The 18,520-nt window shown below is 43.4% G+C and overlaps 1 protein-coding gene and 1 long non-coding RNA gene across 2 annotated transcripts in view; one reads left to right on the top strand and one right to left on the bottom strand.

Moving 5' to 3' along the window:
• Positions 1-5,186: 5,186 nt before the first annotated feature.
• On the top strand, positions 5,187-6,188 carry LOC306919960. Its single transcript, XR_013789591.1, has 3 exons — positions 5,187-5,363; positions 5,586-6,033; positions 6,080-6,188. It is a non-coding gene; the product is annotated as an uncharacterized lncRNA (long non-coding RNA).
• Positions 6,189-8,795: 2,607 nt separating this feature from the next.
• The window catches only part of ush2a (Usher syndrome 2A (autosomal recessive, mild)), a 363,038-nt gene continuing 353,313 nt past the window's right edge, over positions 8,796-18,520 (bottom strand). The window contains exons 85-91 of the mRNA XM_079496383.1: positions 14,486-14,662; positions 12,632-12,715; positions 11,816-11,948; positions 11,344-11,431; positions 10,228-10,296; positions 9,642-9,839; positions 8,796-9,176 (exon numbers count right to left, since the gene is read on the bottom strand). Coding sequence (XP_079352509.1) covers positions 9,084-9,176; positions 9,642-9,839; positions 10,228-10,296; positions 11,344-11,431; positions 11,816-11,948; positions 12,632-12,715; positions 14,486-14,662 — 842 coding nt within the window. The 3' untranslated portion in view covers positions 8,796-9,083. The remainder of the gene's footprint in view (positions 9,177-9,641; positions 9,840-10,227; positions 10,297-11,343; positions 11,432-11,815; positions 11,949-12,631; positions 12,716-14,485; positions 14,663-18,520) is intronic.

Here is an 18,520-nt window from a genome sequence, read left to right on the forward strand (position 1 = left end):
ACTATGGCAGCTATTTAATTTGTTTGTTGTGTTTGTACATCGCTACAGTAGGGGAAAATGGAGCTTGTTGAAGAGTCACAATGCTGATAACAGACATTCAGTCACTCTGCTTAGGTGCACATCCTGAATCTACTTTGGAGAGATGGTTGTCAAACTGTAGAAAACACGAATTAAGATACAGAACAGAAATCCTGTGTGGTTACTGACTGAACTGCCTAAATCATGTAGGAAGACACCTGAACACCTCAGATCTTTACTCTGAACTGCTTTTACGAAGCATCTAAAGAATTCCTAAACCTAAAATTCATTATGAAAATGCAGCCTGCCTTACTGACAGGACAACTTGTCGGGCCGGACACTGTTATCCATAGATTATACTGTACTTAACTTGGACAAAAGGTCTTTGTGGCTTTTTTTATTATTTAATTTGTTTTTATCTATCAGAGAAATCAAAGGCCACATCTTCATATCTAGACACTAGACAGACATTGGACCAGATCAGATCTGTCAAAACATGCTTTGTGTGCCTGTAAATTGCATTATGTACTTTGTCATTCTCATTTCTCTGTGATGATGTTTCTGTTGGAAATGATTTAATGGACCTACAACACTACAACTCACTCTCACCACTTTATTCCTGTAGTCACTTTAGTTAAAGCTGTCACAGTGCCTTATTCAGTTATAAAGGACTTTGACCGAAGGCTTGTGAAGACAGATTTAATAATTATAGCGCTAGATGCTAGATTCTATTCACTCCTGGACCTACAGCACAATTCTGACACTAGATTTGTACTGCTAGATCAAAACTCATTCAGAACCGCATGGATGAGAGTACGAGACACTTATAATTTACACATTTTAACGTCTTGTTTTGACAAAAGTAACACCTGATTGAGCCAAATGGTTATTAATATAGGACTTTTAAGGCTTTGGGTATTATAACTATAGCATATATCATTGTTTTAATGGGCAAAAAGCAAGATTAAGATTGACTGACTGTGAGGTGAAGTTCCAGACTGCAGTAACCCTGTTGTAACCTGTGTCTGTAGCTTAGACTTTAGTCAGCACGATGACAGCAACTCCGATGAGCCAACCGGCCTGGGAGTTGAACCTATTGCGCTACTGTGCGTAAGCCTAAAGGCTCATTCATAGTCTGGATTTTCGGCGGTGAGGTGACCACCGAACTACAACATGACGTCACGTCACTGAGCCGCGGTGAAGAGCAAACCGCCGCCACCGCCCCAGCCCTTCTCTCTGTTTTTACTCAACACCGCTCAACGTTATTTCAGCTCCGGTGGTCACCTCACCACCGGAGCGGTGGTCACCTCACCACCGGAGCGGTGGTCACCTCACCACCAGAGCGGTGGTCACCTCACCACCGAAAATCCAGACTATAAAATTTGCCTAAAAGCTCCATCACATATTCATGAGGCTACAATATGGCAACTAGAATGAGGAATCCAGGGCGACAGAATATTGAACAATTATTTCCTTCCTCGTTACAGATGTTTTGAGCAATAACCATGACTGTAGCGTGCTGAGGATGTTAACGAAAGAAAACAAGTTAAATAGTGATGTTTTCCAGGAATATTAAATCAGGAGGAATCAACTAATTACAATCTTTAAAATAGATTCTAGCTAGTTGATTATCATTTCATAATGTGGCCCACATGGCCATTCGCTGTACAAACATGTAAATCTTAATATGCAAATTGACGACATGGAAATTAGACTTACTTAAAACAATATTCTAATATGGATGGATGCATTAATGTGTTTAAAAGCTATGTTGATACGCTGTTGTCCATTATGTCTTGTTGATAATCATAATAGCCTAAATAGATATTGATATTAACATGCTATTGGACCTAATTGCATTTGCACTCGCACTATGAAGACTGAAGTTATGAAGTAACTTTTTAGCTTTTATTTTGTGTAATATAATGTGTCTTTGGACAGTTTACTGTATGTCTGTCCATCTGTTTGTCCTTAAATGTCTCGCAGCTTTTCTCTGGTTGTGTTTACAGTATATTATTGCAGCCGGAAACTAGCTAACTGAAAGGAATTCACACATCTCTATTTAAGTAAAGCACCCTGTAACTGTTTTTTAGACAAGTTAATGTTAGAAATATTTTGCATTATTAATCTGTAACCGTATACAATGTATATTGTTGACTGATGTACATGACATAATGCTGTATGTCTGTAAGCATAAAGCATAATTATCGACATTTACGCTGAAACTGAATTCTCAAAATATTTTGTCTTTGGACATTTTTTATTTGATTTCAAGTTTTGAGAGAAATCTGACATGGGGACAAACCATGGTAATAATGTTAACAGATACATGCACTGTGTCGTTTGAGGAGACATTAAATAATGTTCATCTTTTAAAAGTATGCAGTCAGTGGTTCATGGAAAGAAATAACCTTTCAATGTTTTCTACTGTATATCATTTGTCTCCCCACTAAAATAATGACGATAATAATAATAATAATAATAATAATAAGGGTAATAATAATATTAATAATAAAGACCAGAGCCTCCACCATTTCGAGTGCTAAGTGGTTTTCTCTTTGTTAGAAAATGGGTCCCCCCAGGGCTCTATGCTTGGTCCACTTCATTTTTCCATCCACACCAAAATCTCTTCGCCGAAAATAGCAGATCTACAAGGTCACACGGCACCAGGTTGCAACGTGAGTGTGTGCGCGTGCGTGCGTGTGTATCCAGTCCTCTGATCTCAGTAACCTTCCTGTTTAGACAGTCTCCTCTCTGAGGCGCTGTCTGTCGTCACAGTGATTTATGACTTTAATAAAGCTCTCCATGTGTGTGTGCCACCGTGTGTGTGTGTGTGTGTGTGTGTGTGTGTGTGTGTGTGTGTGCGCGCGCGTGCGTTTGTGTACACTGTCCCCTACGATCACTCCACTAGCTGTGTGTGTTCACAACCTCCCCTCCGTGTGAGACTGACAGGGAATGTTTTAGCAGCCGTCCTTGTCAGAATGTCTTACTGCCACTTTAATGCCAAGCCTGCCTGGGCTGGAACAAGCTACTCATTGACTGAGATACCGTGTGCGTGTAGTGTGTGTGCGTGCGTGCGTGCGTGCGTGCGTGCGTGCGTGCGTGCGTGCGTGCGCTCTGTGTGTGATGAGCTGCCCCTTGCTTGTTGACATCTCTGTTTGAGTAAAATAGTAAAATATTAACCTATAAAAACTGTCTGGCTCTTTTTTTATTAAACAAATGACCTCAGAAAACTCTTTTACTGATAAAGAAATGTTTCAACAGTGACAATCAACTGATGCAGTGGTTCTCAAACCTTTTAATTTCAAGGACCCTTATAACTCCAAGAGCGTACACAAACATGGAACCAAATGGACCCGTACGAGTCCATTTGTTATGTTGTAGACTCTCAAGAGTTACAGCACTGTAATGGTCAATTTAGAACCGCCTCAAGGAACCCTGACTGTGTTCCCACACCTGAGCGGAAAACGGCCGACAGCCGCAGACAGAAGAAGCTGTGTTTTACGTCATTTCCGAGTTTTTAGACAGCTGGTGGATGGAAAAGAAGCTCCACCTCCACGGCTGACTGCCACGACGGACAGATTCCTGGAAACGCTCTCCTCTGAGGCAGTCAGCCGGAGCTTAATTTCCATCCACCAGCTGTCTAAAAACCCGGAAAAAAAGCTGCGGACAGCCGAAAACGTCCGCGGCTCCTTGGTAGATCTGGCTACAGCTTGAGGGTCCCTCCCTGGACCACAATCTGAGAAGCTCTGACCTGACCTAATGCACTGCAGAACCTTTCCTCATTGGCCAGCACTGCAGAACCTTTCCTCATTGGCCAGGTAAAACTGTGATCATCACTGCAGAACCTTTCCTCATTGGCCAGGTAAAACTGTGATCATCACTGCAGAACCTTTCCTCATTGGCCAGGTAAAACTGATCACTGCAGAACCTTTCCTCATTGGCCAGGTAAAACTGATCACTGCAGAACCTCTCCTCATTGGCCAGGTAAAACTGATCACTGCAGAACCTCTCCTCATTGGCCAGGTAAAACTGATCACTGCAGAACCTTTCCTCATTGGCCAGGTAAAACTGATCACTGCAGAACCTTTCCTCATTGGCCAGGTAAAACTGATCACTGCAGAACCTCTCCTCATTGGCCAGGTAAAACTGATCACTGCAGAACCTCTCCTCATTGGCCAGGTAAAACTGATCACTGCAGAACCTTTCCTCATTGGCCAGGTAAAACTGATCACTGCAGAACCTCTCCTCATTGGCCAGGTAAAACTGTGATCATAAATGTTGTGTCACTCCAAAGTCAAACTGTCCTGTCAAGACTGACTGAGGTTCAAGCAAAATGAAACCAATCAACCAATAAATCATCTATAAATAAAACTTTATACAACAGTCATAAATAATACTGCCAGTGTAAAAAATAAAAGTTTTTTTTCTTTTACAACAATACATTCTTATGCTTACATTTTGTACACACATAGCATCACATACAGGTCACGTTACATAACCAGTCATTAGTGACTAATCAAAATGTTTCACTTTAAACTTAATCTCAACTTTAAAAGCAAAAATCCATGATCAGAATGTAAACAAAAACAGTTTTGCTCCTACTACAACATGAGACTGGAGACATTTCTTCGTCTGGAATTGATGAAAACAGGATCAACAACAGCTAAACAACCTAAAGTGTTAATTAAGTTAACGATATATAAAAAATAAATAAACACTATATTACTGGAAAATAATTTATGCAGAAAACTGCATCAACACTAATTCACTCTTTTAATGTAACAACAGGACAGAAAGTAAGATTGGACCTTTAAGTGATGACATCTAACAAACACCTGATTCCCAGCCATGTTTAAGACAATTAGGCCTGAAAAAACGTTCGGTCAGAAAGAATATATATTCAAAGATTTGTTCCAGATTTTTACGATTTTTCAAAAATAGCAGACCTACAAGCTCGTAGCGCGCCACTCGGTGGCGCGCTATGAGCTTGTAGATCTGCTATTTTTCAATAGCTAAAGTATAACATAATGCTTAGTTAAAACACCAAAACGGGTTCCCGTCCAGAATGGGATAAGACAATTAAAAACAGTTGGCATTTTCTTTTGTCATACAAAACTAACACCAAGGCCACTGGTACATTCCTCTCTATAACATAACTGCTGTTATTCTAGTAAGTCTACTAGGCACAGAGACACACAGGTTCAAATAGAACAAGTAACAAACTACATTTTGGTGAGTTCCTGCTCTACTCTGGCATTCATCTCACTTGGAAGCAGTTAAACTGCAGCTGCCAGACGTTCATTTTAAAGCAGCACTATGTAACTATGTAACTAGTGGCAGCGGTGGCCGAACGGATTGCGGAGCGGTCTTGATACCGGAAGGTCGCCAGTTCGAATCAGCGGTCCGACACGTTAAAATTACCACCGCTGAAGTGCCCTTGAACAAGGCATTGAACCACTACGATGAAATGTTCTATGAGCAGGGCCTGGCTGGAAACAAGTTCTTGAGCTTAGCCCAGATACCCTGGGTAAATATAGTAATCATTTCATTTCATTACAACTAAGTCATATAGCATATTATGTCCTCCCACAAAATTATAAAGTTACATGTTTAAGCAATAACAATCATACTTACATAAATGTATAGGTCTTGCTAGGGACTCGGTCCTTGACTCCTTGCTAGGGGCTTAACTGCATTACTCTAATGGGAGACAATGAGTTTTATCTTGGCATTTTTGCCAAGGCACCAAGGCAGAACCATAGACATAGAAAGGTAGACGCCTCCTCGGGCTCTGGGGCGTCTGTATCTCGGGCCCCATTTTACCTGCATCTTACAGGGAGGCCAAGCTTCCACGTGTGCCACAGAGCGGACATTCGGTAGGCCAATCAGAGGCCATTGTGATGATATACTCCGGCGCACCTCACGCTGGGCAAGACCTAAGCTGTAGAGGCTATCATTTGTTTTGGACGGAAGTTGCGGGATTTTGGCGGAAGTACCGCTCAAGGAAATTACGTTGATGCTTTACAAATCAGTTTACATTCTCCGTGAATGAAACAAGTGTTGTGATTGGTCGGAATAATATCGTATCCGGGGGAAATACATTTGTCGGATGTTCCGGACCGAAACTTCCGCCGATAGCGTCTCTGCCTTATAGTGATGCGCGGGCCGGCCCGTTGCCCGCAGGTCCGGGTTACGGGCGGGCGTACGGGTCAAGGTTTTCAGCGCAATTATTGGCGGCGGGCGGGCCCCCCCCCCCCCCCTCCCAAAAAAGGAGGAAAAAAAGCATTCCCGTACCTGCTCTCCTGTGTCTACTGTCTACTCCTACTGAAACCATCAGCTTGTTGTTCTGTTGTTCATCAATGTGTTGCAATGTGTGCTGCAGCTCTCTCTCTCTCTAACGAGTGACCTGCTCTGCATGGGTTTTTCATACGGTGTCCTCCCCTCTCTCTCTCTCAACGCAATTGAATGGACTGGACTTGGTGGGTGTTGAAAAGCCGGTCGTTAGGCTACTTTTTGTTTTCGCGGGCCGAGGGGCGGGTGGGCCGCTGATTAATATATTGTTTTGCGGGGCAGGTTGGCGGGACGGGACGGGCGGGTTATGAAAAAAAGCCGTCCCGCGCATCACTACTGCCTTAGGTTGTGACCAGGCTTTTCTCTTGGCAGATGAGTAAGCCTGGGACCGAGGCTAGGCGCACCTCCACCTCCGCCCTCACTGCAATACAGGTCGCTCCAATCAACTGCAGCGGTGGATGAGGCATCTAGGTTTCTATATCTATGGGCAGAACTGCGAGTCAAATAGTCAAATAGCCAATCACAGCACGTTCTCGGACATGCTTGCAGAGACTTTTGGGTAATGAAGTCAAAGACGTTGGCTGCCATGTTATTTGTGTCCAAAGTGGCCACTGTTACCCAAAACTACATAGTGCTGCTTTAAGTAACTTCTTCCAGGTTATATACTATACATAATAGTTTATATACATAATGCAAAAATGATAGCGACCAATGTATTCTTGGTATGGATATATAAAGAGCCTTTATTTGTACGGCTCATGCATAGCAAGGGTTTTCTTTAAAAACATGCATGCTGGTGTGCTGCAATTAATGCATATGAATTAGCCGTACAAATAAATAATCTTTAGTTTTACACAACAAAACTGCCTTGGTCGCTATCATTTTACATCACCCATGTACCAAATAGCACCTTTCTGGATTTTACTCCAAAAGGTGCACTTCTCTCTTTGTTTTTGTACAGGTTACAGTAAATACATAATTGGCATTCAGTGACAGTACATCATAATACACATTAGTCCCTGCAGGGTATTGGGGTTTTGTATAAGGAATATATCATTGTTATGAATATGATTCTTGCTTTGAATTCAGGTTGAGAGCTAAATTAAATGATTTCTCACTGAGATACTGTCTGTAGGTGAAGAATTAAGGACATGCAGGTGGGTGACTAATTAAAGGAAAAACCAACATGAAGTGGCCTTCTTCTTGGTGTCTTCCTTCCAATGCTCACAATTGACAGTCGCAGGGATTTACCCCTAATCCAAGCCTTGATCAGGGAGGTATTTAATACCATTTTTCTGTCTATGGTCAGGGATTGAACACCGGCCTCCCAATCTCAGGGCGGACACTCTAACCACAAGGCCACTGAGCCGGTCTTCATCCCCATCATGCCCCATAATTCCCCCTGGCCCTCCATCCTATGTCATCATCCCCATTACATGTTTGGCCTACAACATCCCACACCTCCTTTCAATGTGTTCACTGTTCAAAGATTTATCTTCATACAACATTACTCTGGTAAGTGTCTATTTGTACGTCTCTAAATGTTCTGATGAATTGAACAAGGTGGACCCTCTTGTAAACAAGTGTAATGCTTAATTGGGTCGTCCACTCACAGTTAACAGTCTTTGTATTGAGTTTGTGCTTGAAATGTACTGTAATTCTGCAAACTGTTAATAAATATTTCAATCAATCAATCAAAAGGTTGCAGTGTAATGACCACTGATTGCCCTGTGCATTTTCATACTCACGCACAGCCCCAAAATGTTGTCGTCACATGCCCCAGACAAACAGAAAAATGTAGTGTTATAGGGCACACCTACTAGTAGCCAATTTGTGCTCCTTTCACACATTTTAGGTGTGCAGAGGGTGTTAACTGCGTACTTGTACCGTGCAGTAAAACTGTATGAAAGCAGATACATTTGTTTTGTTTCTCCACTCAGTTATTTCCTTTAATTTGTCACCCGTCTGCATGTCCTGTTGTATAAATGATAACCTCTGCTCCTTCTCTCAACATGGTGCCAACATTTTAAACATTTTAAACGTAAACCTGACATATGGTTCTGTAAATGATAACCTCTGCTCCTTCTCTCAACATGGTGCCAACATTTTAAACATTTTAAACGGAAAACCTGACATATGGTTCTGTAAATGATAACCTCTGCTCCTTCTCTCAACATGGTGCCAACATTTTAAACATTTTAAACGGAAACCTGACATTATGGTTCTGTAAATGTGGGTCTGAATCTCATCTACAGAACACAAAATTTCATACATACCATTTAGACCTGAGGCCGATTCCAAAAACGTTTTCTAAATCCTAACAGCTTTCTGAAAAAAGTGAAATATTTATTCCCAAAAATAAATAAATAAAAATGTAATATATATATTGCAACATCTAAAATGACACAGACGCTGTCCCGGACGTATAGATTTTTCTTGACTAGACTCGAAGAGTTTGATACTTTTCAGGAAGACAACCTGCTCACACCAATCTACACCAAGTTATTCAAAACAAACATGTAAACTATACAATGTGTAGCATTATTTGAATCTTGGACGAGTCACAATATTTTACATACAATTGTGTGTAATTTCCAGACGTTTCAAGAGCTAGAAATGATCAATTTAATTTTCAATATACTATTCCAGACCTTCCAAATGTGTGCGAGTACCCTGTCTACAGTTTGGGGTTGCATCAGACCTGAATGAATGCCCGGGGTGGGATGGTGGCCTTACACTGGTGGCCCTAGTTGAGGAGCGGGGATCCATTCTTACAGCTGAGTATCGACGAAATAGCTGTGTTCCTTCTTGACTGAGCTGAAGTGCTTGATGGCGTCAGTGAACTCGTCGTCCTCCTCCACGTACTAGAACACAGCAATAAAGGGTCGTCAGCACTGTAGTTTTCGTCGACTAATACTACGTGGGTACAGTTGCACCCTCCAAGGTTTACATCAACTCAGGATTTTGATGTGTATACATGTTTTATGTTTAGGCTGGTGGAGATTTTCCAGCACCTTTGAGTGTGAGCTGTAGACAAAGAACACTTTGTTTCATAGAAACACAGGATTATAAAGTTTAAAATGGCAAAGTTTAATAAACACTTATAGATCAGTCACATCACAGAAGCAGTCACATCTGAATCTATGATGCCACTAATCTAATTTGCTACATCTTCTGTATGTTCACAGTTCACACTTCAAAAGGGGGAAAGCATGTTGGACACATTTTGAAAACAACTGTGTACAACTCTACGATAATGGCTGCATGACATTGTCCTATAGTTGACTCCAAGTAATTTAAAACATGTTCAGGATAGAGCTATTCCTCACCAGGCCTGAGTCCTGTCCAAGCGGGTTGTCCCAGCTTCCTGCATCCATCAGGGATTTCCTGTCAATCAGCTGACTCACACTGCGGTGCAAGGCATGCTGGGAATAAGCGTGGGAGACCTCTGATTGGCTGGGAACCCGCAGGATTGTCATTGGACTGAAGCGCGATCCTCCGCCCACTATCTTGGTGTCCGAGAAACCCTGACAGAGAGAGATTAAGATTCTAAATGAATATTAACTCTTGAGTATATTTTATATTTAACTTTTACAACTGTACAATATTATTATCATTATAAAATATTGTGCAGCATATTGTTACATATGACAACACAACAAACCAACGAGACGAAGATCTTCAAAATGTCAAACCAAACATCTCTTCCCTGAACACACGCCACTGATCAATGTGTCCATATTCAAAGCCTCTTGGAAGACCATGAATGTGGTTTGATAATAACTCCCATAAACACACATGCACACACACATGCACACACACGCACACACACACACGCGCGTGTGCGCAAACCAAACCAAACCAAAACACACGTGGATGCATTTACACACTACACACAAGGTCATGCTCCCATACCTCAGTGTACATAGTGTAGCTTTTAAGTATCACGCTGTTGTACTCGACACTGTCTGCCACCGCGTCAAACTGTCGGGGGGGGGGGGGGGGGGGGGGGGGAGTAAAGTAAAGCTTTAGGTCTCTGACAGGAAGTATAGAGAAGTCTTACTGTGGCTGTTGAATATCTGGAAGACATCAGAGAGGTTGAATGGTGCCTAGCGCAAAACTCAGGACAAGGCCTCTGAGAGAGAGACAGAGAGAGAGAGAGAGAGACAGAGAGAGAGAGACAGAGAGAGACAGAGAGAGAGACAGAGAGAGAGAGAGAGAGAGAGACAGACAGAGAGAGAGAGACAGAGAGAGACAGAGAGAGAGAGAGAGAGAGAGACAGACAGAGAGAGAGAGAGACAGAGAGAGAGAGACAGAGGATGGATGAATGGATGGATGGATGGATGGATGGATGGATGGATGGATGGATGGATGGATGGATGGATGGATGGATGGATGGAGAAATAAGTGGCGAGAAAGGAGAGATGGATTCAAAGAAAAACATAAGATTGCAGTAAGATGGAAATTGAAAGCAGATGGAAAGTGTAGAATAAAGGCAGAGAAAACAAGGAAAAGAGGGAAGGACAAAAGACATATGGATGGAGATAACCAATTAATGATAGTAATTAAAATGATGAGATTACCATGGTGTAATCATGAAATCAAATCAATACAAAGAGATGATATTTTCAGATGAGGGTCGACGGCCAATTACATATATTTTTGGGGGTCCTTGACATGAAAAAGGTTGAGCACCACTGATATAGAAACGTAGGGCTTTTCAGAGAACTGTCAGGATTCAGAAGACATGTTGTAGAATCGTCCTCATATCTGAATGGGTTAACTTGGATGAAAGAGATATGGTGGTATTCAGTTGAATAGTTAGTACTGTGTTACTTCTGCTCCCTCTAGTGGCAGCAGGCGACAACTGTAAAAAAGTACAGTTTGAGGGTACTAAAAACACAATGCTTACATTAAATGAAACATTAGAGAACTACTTCTCTCTCTCTCTCTGTTTCACAACATCTTCTTCATCTACTCCCATGCATTTGTTCCTCTCTTTCACATCTCCCGTCCGTGTGTCTCTCTCACCGTGTACATTTCTCCTCCAGTATGTCTTGTCGTATGCAGCGTGACCAGAGGAGGGCGCTCTCTGCTAAAGTGGCTCTTCCTCAGGGCTCTGGAAAGTATAAACAAAGGACAACAATCACTTTATTGTCAATTAACTCAAATGTGTATTTACATCCCCCCCTCTCTCTCTTTCTCTCTCTCTCACACGCACGCAGGCACGCACACCCGCGCATGCGCGCAGGCACGCACGCACGCACGCACACACACACAGAGGACATGAGTTGCCTCTCTTGTTTCCCTCTACACAACATCTTTTTTCAACTGTGTGTGTGTGTGTGTGTGTGTGTGTGTGTGTGTGTGTGTGTGTGTGTGTGTGTGTGTGTGTGTGTGTGTGTGTGTGTGTGTGTGTGTGTGTGTGTGTGTCCGTGTGTCCGTGCATGCATCAATGCGTGCGCAACACCCATGTTGCGTGTTATTATTTAGCTGGTGTTACCTGTGTAGAATGACTCCCAGTACGATAGCCAGCAGGAACAGACCCAGCAGAGCTAACAGCAGAATGAACCACAGCTCAGAGTAGACTGGACCAGATGACATACTGACACCCCCTGTCACTGCTTCTGTAGGCCCTACAGGACCTGGGGAGAGAGACAGAGATGACACCCTCTGCACTGCCTCTTGTTGGATCTACAATTATTATGGAATAACCCAAGTGCACGCTGATTTCCCCGTAGAGAAAACACCTCCCGATGCCATGCACCTATGCGCTCGTGCGACATTGCTCTGTGCTCTGGCACCAATGTAGGCTTATTTCACCAACTTCAATGTGCTTGAATTTTTTTTTTAATAACTTTATTTTCACCAATCTCACCCTCTACGCATCACGTGACACGCGTGCGTCACGCACTGCAATGCATGTTCTGATTGGCTACGCCACGATCACGTGACACACGCCTCATACAGTGCAGTGCATCTTGGGTTACAGGTGCCTGATGGGAAGGCAGTGCCATTACCACATTTTATGGTTTTTCGTGTGACACCAATGATCTTTCCCCCCTTGTTTCCCCTGTGGCGTTAGACGTGAGCACGCTCACCTTAAATCTAACTGTCAACTGAAGCATTGTCAAAAAGGAGGGCCCGAGAGAGAGAGAGGCTGGATCAGCCGTCAGACGGCGTGCCGCGGGTTCGACTCCCGATCCTGACGGCATTTGCCGCGTGTCTTTCCCCTCATCTCTCTCCCAATCAATTCCTGTCAGATTACTTTCAACCTATCAATAAAGGCAGAAAAAGCCAAATAAAATATCTCACTCACCCAGGCCTGTAGCAGGGTTGTATCTGATAGTGGGTGTGGTGGCACTGCCACTGTCTGTGGTACATGTTACCTGGAAAGACAGAGCTGAGAGAGAGAGAGAGAGAGAGAGAGAGAGAGAGAGAGATAACATTAATGAATGACATTAAGTACAATTATAGCTAGTTTCTTGGGACATTTGTGGTCGTAGTGACTACATCTGTCATTAAAAAAATATGTTTTTCAGCGATTTTCTTAGTTTTAAGGGTAACTGTTGTATAATTGCAATATTACACTCAAGGGTGTGGTTTAACGTGATTATTGCCACTTCAGTGATGCTTGCAGAACTCGACTATGTCTCGTTCCTGACCGCATCACTGTCGTGGCAATAATCACGTTAAACCACACCATCTCATGTAATATTGCATAAGTGTATCATCTAGGATGTTTACAGTAAATGCACACAATCTCTGTACGCCTGTAGTTCACGTATCTCAAGAAACGTTCACGACTGACCAACGCCACCAAACTGAGGGGGTTGAGTCGGCCGGATAGACGGTTGCTCTAGAACCCCAGAGCTGACCGTTACACCCATTTATAGAAATATATGGACTTCTGGTTGTTCAGAGACAACCTGACCGCTATGCCCATATATAGTCATGCGCATATGCTGATGACATCAAGGGATCTCCATATAAAAGGGACAGACAGAGTTCGTTCCCGAGTAGGGAGGTATCTATCTTTGCACATGTGTATTACATTGACTTGTATGTGTGTAGGTGTATTATTTCATTTTCATGTAGCCTGGGCAGCATTCCTTTTCGGGTTTATGATCCGGTCGGGAGCGGATGACATCGCTACGTCATGTTGTAGTATTGTTTTGTAGTCATCAATCTTCCGGAACTTCCTTTCCCTCAAACCGATTTTTCTCAATAAAAGCCACATGGGCTACGTGTTATTCTTCCGGTTTGAGGGAAAAGGAAGTTCCGATTGATTGTTCCTGCCTGATGACTACAAAACAATACTACAACATGATGTAGTTATATCATCCGCTCCAGACCGGTTAACACGGCAATTTTGTAACAGAGACCAGGCTTTCCTCCGAGGTGGAAAGCCTGGTGACACGAGGTTAATTTTCATGTATTTATTGAGTAGGGACAATGTTTTCTGTGATGTAACTGTGTCAGGTTTGCCAAAAGTCTTTTCGCCTGTTGGCAGGTTTTGAAAACCATTCCGGCCGGGTGCAGGGATTACGTTTTCACCTCTGTTCATGAGCAGCTAATCTCCGCTCGTCCAACTGGAGTGAAACTCTGGGTTACTTCAGTAACCTCAGTTTATCAAGTGAATCGAGCGAGAGAATCGCCTTCTGTGTTTACGCCATGGAAATGGCGCCACCCTTAGGCGATTCTTGAGTGAGATGAGCTTGGATAAACTCTGCTCGCACACTCCAAGTGGACCAAAGAACGTCCCAAATTGGCCTCATGGTGGCGTGATAAAATCTTTGGTCTATACTATACGTCTTGAAGCCGCTCAATTTGGAGGAGGTGTTGTTTCCTTAACCCATGATTGTTGTCTGCTGTGTTTGATTATTGTACGTAACAATGTTCTGCCTTATATGCACTTTGTAACTGTCTGTTTTCCTGTAATCTGACCGCAGTGTTTATGTACTTTGTACAAGGCATTCTTGTACTTCTGTCTATGTGGACATATATAAGCATGTGTGCGTGTGGTCTCACTCCTCTGTTACGTCCGTGGGATGTGCAGATGACTGTGTGTGTGTGAGCGTGTGCGTGTGCGCGTGCGTGCGTGCGTGCGTGCGTGCGTGCGTGTGCGTGCGTGCGTGTGTGCGTGTGTGTGTGTGCGTGCGTGCGGTCTCACTCCTCTGTGACGTCCGTGGGATGTGCAGATGACTTTGAAAGCCAGAGTAGATCCTGAGTCTGTTCTCCGTGACACTGAACTCCTTCAGACCTCCGTTCAGAGAGAAGGACTGACTCCAGTCCAGCCACACCATGGTTAAATTACTGGCCACTGAGAAGGGAGACACGTACTGGGGAGCTGGGGTGGAACCAAGAGAGGAACATTGGGTTTGAATGTGTTTAATTCACTTACAATTTGTCAAAATGCAAATAAATAAATAAATAATCACACCCGTGTGAAGTCAGGGGCGCTCTTATCATCGTATACATCATCATGACGAAAATATAGACAGTTTAGACACTATGCCGATTTGCTCAGATACGTAAAATTCTCCATTCATTGTCAATGGGAATTCAATGTTTGTGTAAGACGAAAATCTACACCAATAGCTGAGTATAGGAGGTGCTAGTGCCCCTCAAAAAGAGGGGAAATTGCTGATCTACAAGCTCACAACCTATCGTGACAGTCTGTGAGCTTGTAGAATAAAGTACATAACATACGTGGTTAAGCCAATGGGAGACTAACAGGCATCGGCCTCCGTGATTGGCCGAGGTTCGCATGACATTTCTGGCGTTATAATACAAGTGTCAGCACACACTAGGAAGAATACATTCTTTTAAACAGCGAAGTTGTGTGCTGTTGTGTGACATGTTGTACTGGACGGTGCATCTGAAAGGAGGGGAGAAGAGATCCTTCCATGCTGCTGTGGCAGTGGAGCACAAGGTGTATTCCTTCGGAGGATTCTGGGACAACTCCAGCTCCATGCACATAGATCTCATTGATGTGCATGTCTTCAACACAGTGTCTTTGCACTGGGCGACGTTGGTTCTTCCCAACGACAGACAGACAGACGGAAGTACCCTTGATGAGGTTGTACCCCCCATGCGCGTGGGCCACACAGCTGTTCTAATAAAAGGTATTGTCTACATATGGGGCGGAATAGTGAATATTGAAACGGAAGTGGCTGACAAAGGCAACGAGGTTACCTTCCGGGGCGATAACTGCAACAAGCTGTATGCATTTGAGGTCAACACCCATACTTGGTTCAAGCCCACGGTTTCTGGGACTATTCCAAATGCGAGGTGCGGCCACTCAGCCTGTGTCATGGGTAATGCCATGTATATCTTTGGAGGATATAACATACTGACTGGGCGCACTAATGACATCTACAAACTGGACAGAGCAACAATGGCCTGGTCTTTAATTAACACCATAGGCATTCCACCTCCTATATCAGATTGTCACTCTGCAACCATCATTGGGACAAAGATGTTTGTATTCGGGGGCAGAGGGGACCGGGACGAGATCTACTATAACATCCGAGTGTTTGACATAGAGAATAACTGCTGGGGGAGCACATCTTCTCCACAGTTTATTCCAAAAGGACGCAGGGGTCATTCAGCCTTTGCCTACAATGGAGAGCTGTACATATTTGGTGGCTACAACTATCTTCTGGACCAGAACTTCAATGATCTGTGGATATTTAATCCAGAGACCTCCTGGAAGAAGGTTACGCCCAAGGGGAAAGGCCCGTGTCTGATGTCTAGGATGTGCTGCTGCATGGTGGGAGATCGTATCATCCTCTTTGGAGGATACACACCCGATGACATGTACATCTTAGACTTGTGTCCTAGTTTGAGGACATTATGCATGGTAACAGTTATTCAGTACGGTCTGGAAAAGTCACGACTCCCACATGACATCAGGTGGGAACTGGCAGCCATGACTGCCCCCAGCAGCAGTGTGGACCCCAGGAAGATTAGCTGCTGCTATGCATCCCCATTAGCTGATGCATTAGCATCAGCTAATGATGCAATGATCTTGGATCCTAATAAAACTCTAAACTCTAAGCAACAGAAAAGGACACGGAAAAAGGGTTAAGCGATGAGAGCGCTGCCCTTAGCAAGGCTTCCTTCATTCAGATGAGAGCGCTGCCCTTAGCAAGGCCTCCTTCATTCAGATGAGAGCGCTGCCCTTAGCAAGGCTTCCTTCATTCAGATGAGAACGCTGCCCTTAGCAAGGCCTCCTTCATTTAGATGAGAGTGCTGCCCTTAGCAAGGCCTCCTTCATTCAGATGAGAGTGCTGCCCTTAGCAAGGCCTCCTTCATTCAGATGAGAGCGCTGCCCTTAGCAAGGCCTCCTTCATTCAGATGAGAGCGCTGCCCTTAGCAAGGCTTCCTTCATTCAGATGAGAGCGCTGCCCTTAGCAAGGCCTCCTTCATTCAGATGAGAGCGCTGCCCTTAGCAAGGCTTCCTTCATTCAGATGAGAGCGCTGCCCTTAGCAAGGTCTCCTTCATTCAGACGAGAAGGAAAGATGAGCACAGGAGTGTGACTAAACAGCATCATGCAGGAGCCTAGAGAACGGAACCGCACTAGGGCTGACATGACTGCAAATGAGAAGATCGGAAATTACTATGTTAGACCATTTTCAAACTATATTCATATAATTGTTCCTCACTGATGCTCATTGTAAGATGGTGCTGTCCCTGTGGGCAGTTCAGAAACTGCTTACCAGTGACATCATCGGTAGGCACGGTACCGTATGGTCATTTCAAACTTTTTATTTGTATTACTTTTTATTAATGCAAGAACAATGGCTCTATTTTAGCATGCTAACTTCCCAGGAAGAGGAGAAAATGCGGAAGACATTTTTCGTTTACCATGTTATGAGCATTAGTGAGGACCAATTATATGAAGAAAAGGTTGGAAATGGGTAGAATGCTCCTTCCAGAATAGAAACATACACCCAGCTGATCTCCATTAGGAATTAATGTGGAAATCGAGATGATGGCAGAAGGAAATATATTCAGGAAATATATTTTTGTAAAGGAGAACAGAGTGGGAGAGAAATGACTGCAAAGGCGAAGACCTTTGTGTTTGTATGTGTTTTTTTTTATTTATTATTTTTTATATGAATTATATGAGCTTGTTTAGAGGCCTTGTATGTATCATTCTTCTACTTCCAATCATCAGGCGTAGTGCTGTGAGGGACCAAAGGTAGCGCGCCCCCCTCTCCCAGGCTGTCACGCCCCCTCAGTCAAGATGAACATGAAAAAGGATTTTAATTAAATCAAAAGATATGTACTTGCGCAAGCAGAGCGTGCAAGTAATGTTGTTTGTCCGGTGCTCCGATGCGTATGTCCGTGGCTGCGTATGACGTAATGATTAATTTGTGCTTGATAAGGCTTTGGTTTCAGATTACATACATGTATACATAGGGGCATTACCTTTAATCCACCCGACACTGAAACATATCATTATTACGTCACCATCGAGAGCCAGTTATACCCTGGCATTGGTACATATCTTCATTACGTCATACGCAGCCACGGACATACGCATAAAACGACCCAAGTAACCACAGTATACTACTTCTCAATTTGTACCTACCATTGTAGTGAAAGTTGTATTGTTGTGTTGTGTTGTGTTGTGTTGTGTTGTGTTGTGTTGTGTTGTGTTGTGTTGATGTGTTGGTATCTAACTAAACTTCACTAAAGTACAGCTCTCTTCCTTCTCTATATCGCTTTCAACTTGATATATCAACGTTGGTAAATATCAACTGTACCTGTTTTAATTGAGTTGATCACTATGTAATGTGTTATTACTATGTTATTATTACCAGTAATTTACTTTACTCATCTATGTTTTGTTTTCTTTGTCCCCCCCATTGTACATTGTTGATGTGTTGTAATCTCGGCACCACTGAAAAAGAGGGTCTCAGCCCTCAGTGTGTTCTCCGAGAACTAAATAAAGGTTGAAATGAAACTGTGTTTTACAAGCGAGACTGGGTGCTGCTGTCTCTAACTCACCCTCATTCAGAGTGGTCACAGTAGTCCAGTTGGACACTGTACTGCCCATGTACTCACCCTCATTCAGAGTGGTCACAGTAGTCCAGTTGGACACTGTACTGCCCATGTACTCACCCTCATTCAGAGTGGTCACAGTAGTCCAGTTGGACACTGTACTGCCCATGTACTCACCCTCATTCAGAGTGG

This window comes from Electrona antarctica (assembly GCF_951216825.1).
Source record: "Electrona antarctica genome assembly, chromosome: 3".
NCBI classification, from domain to species: domain Eukaryota; kingdom Metazoa; phylum Chordata; class Actinopteri; order Myctophiformes; family Myctophidae; genus Electrona; species Electrona antarctica.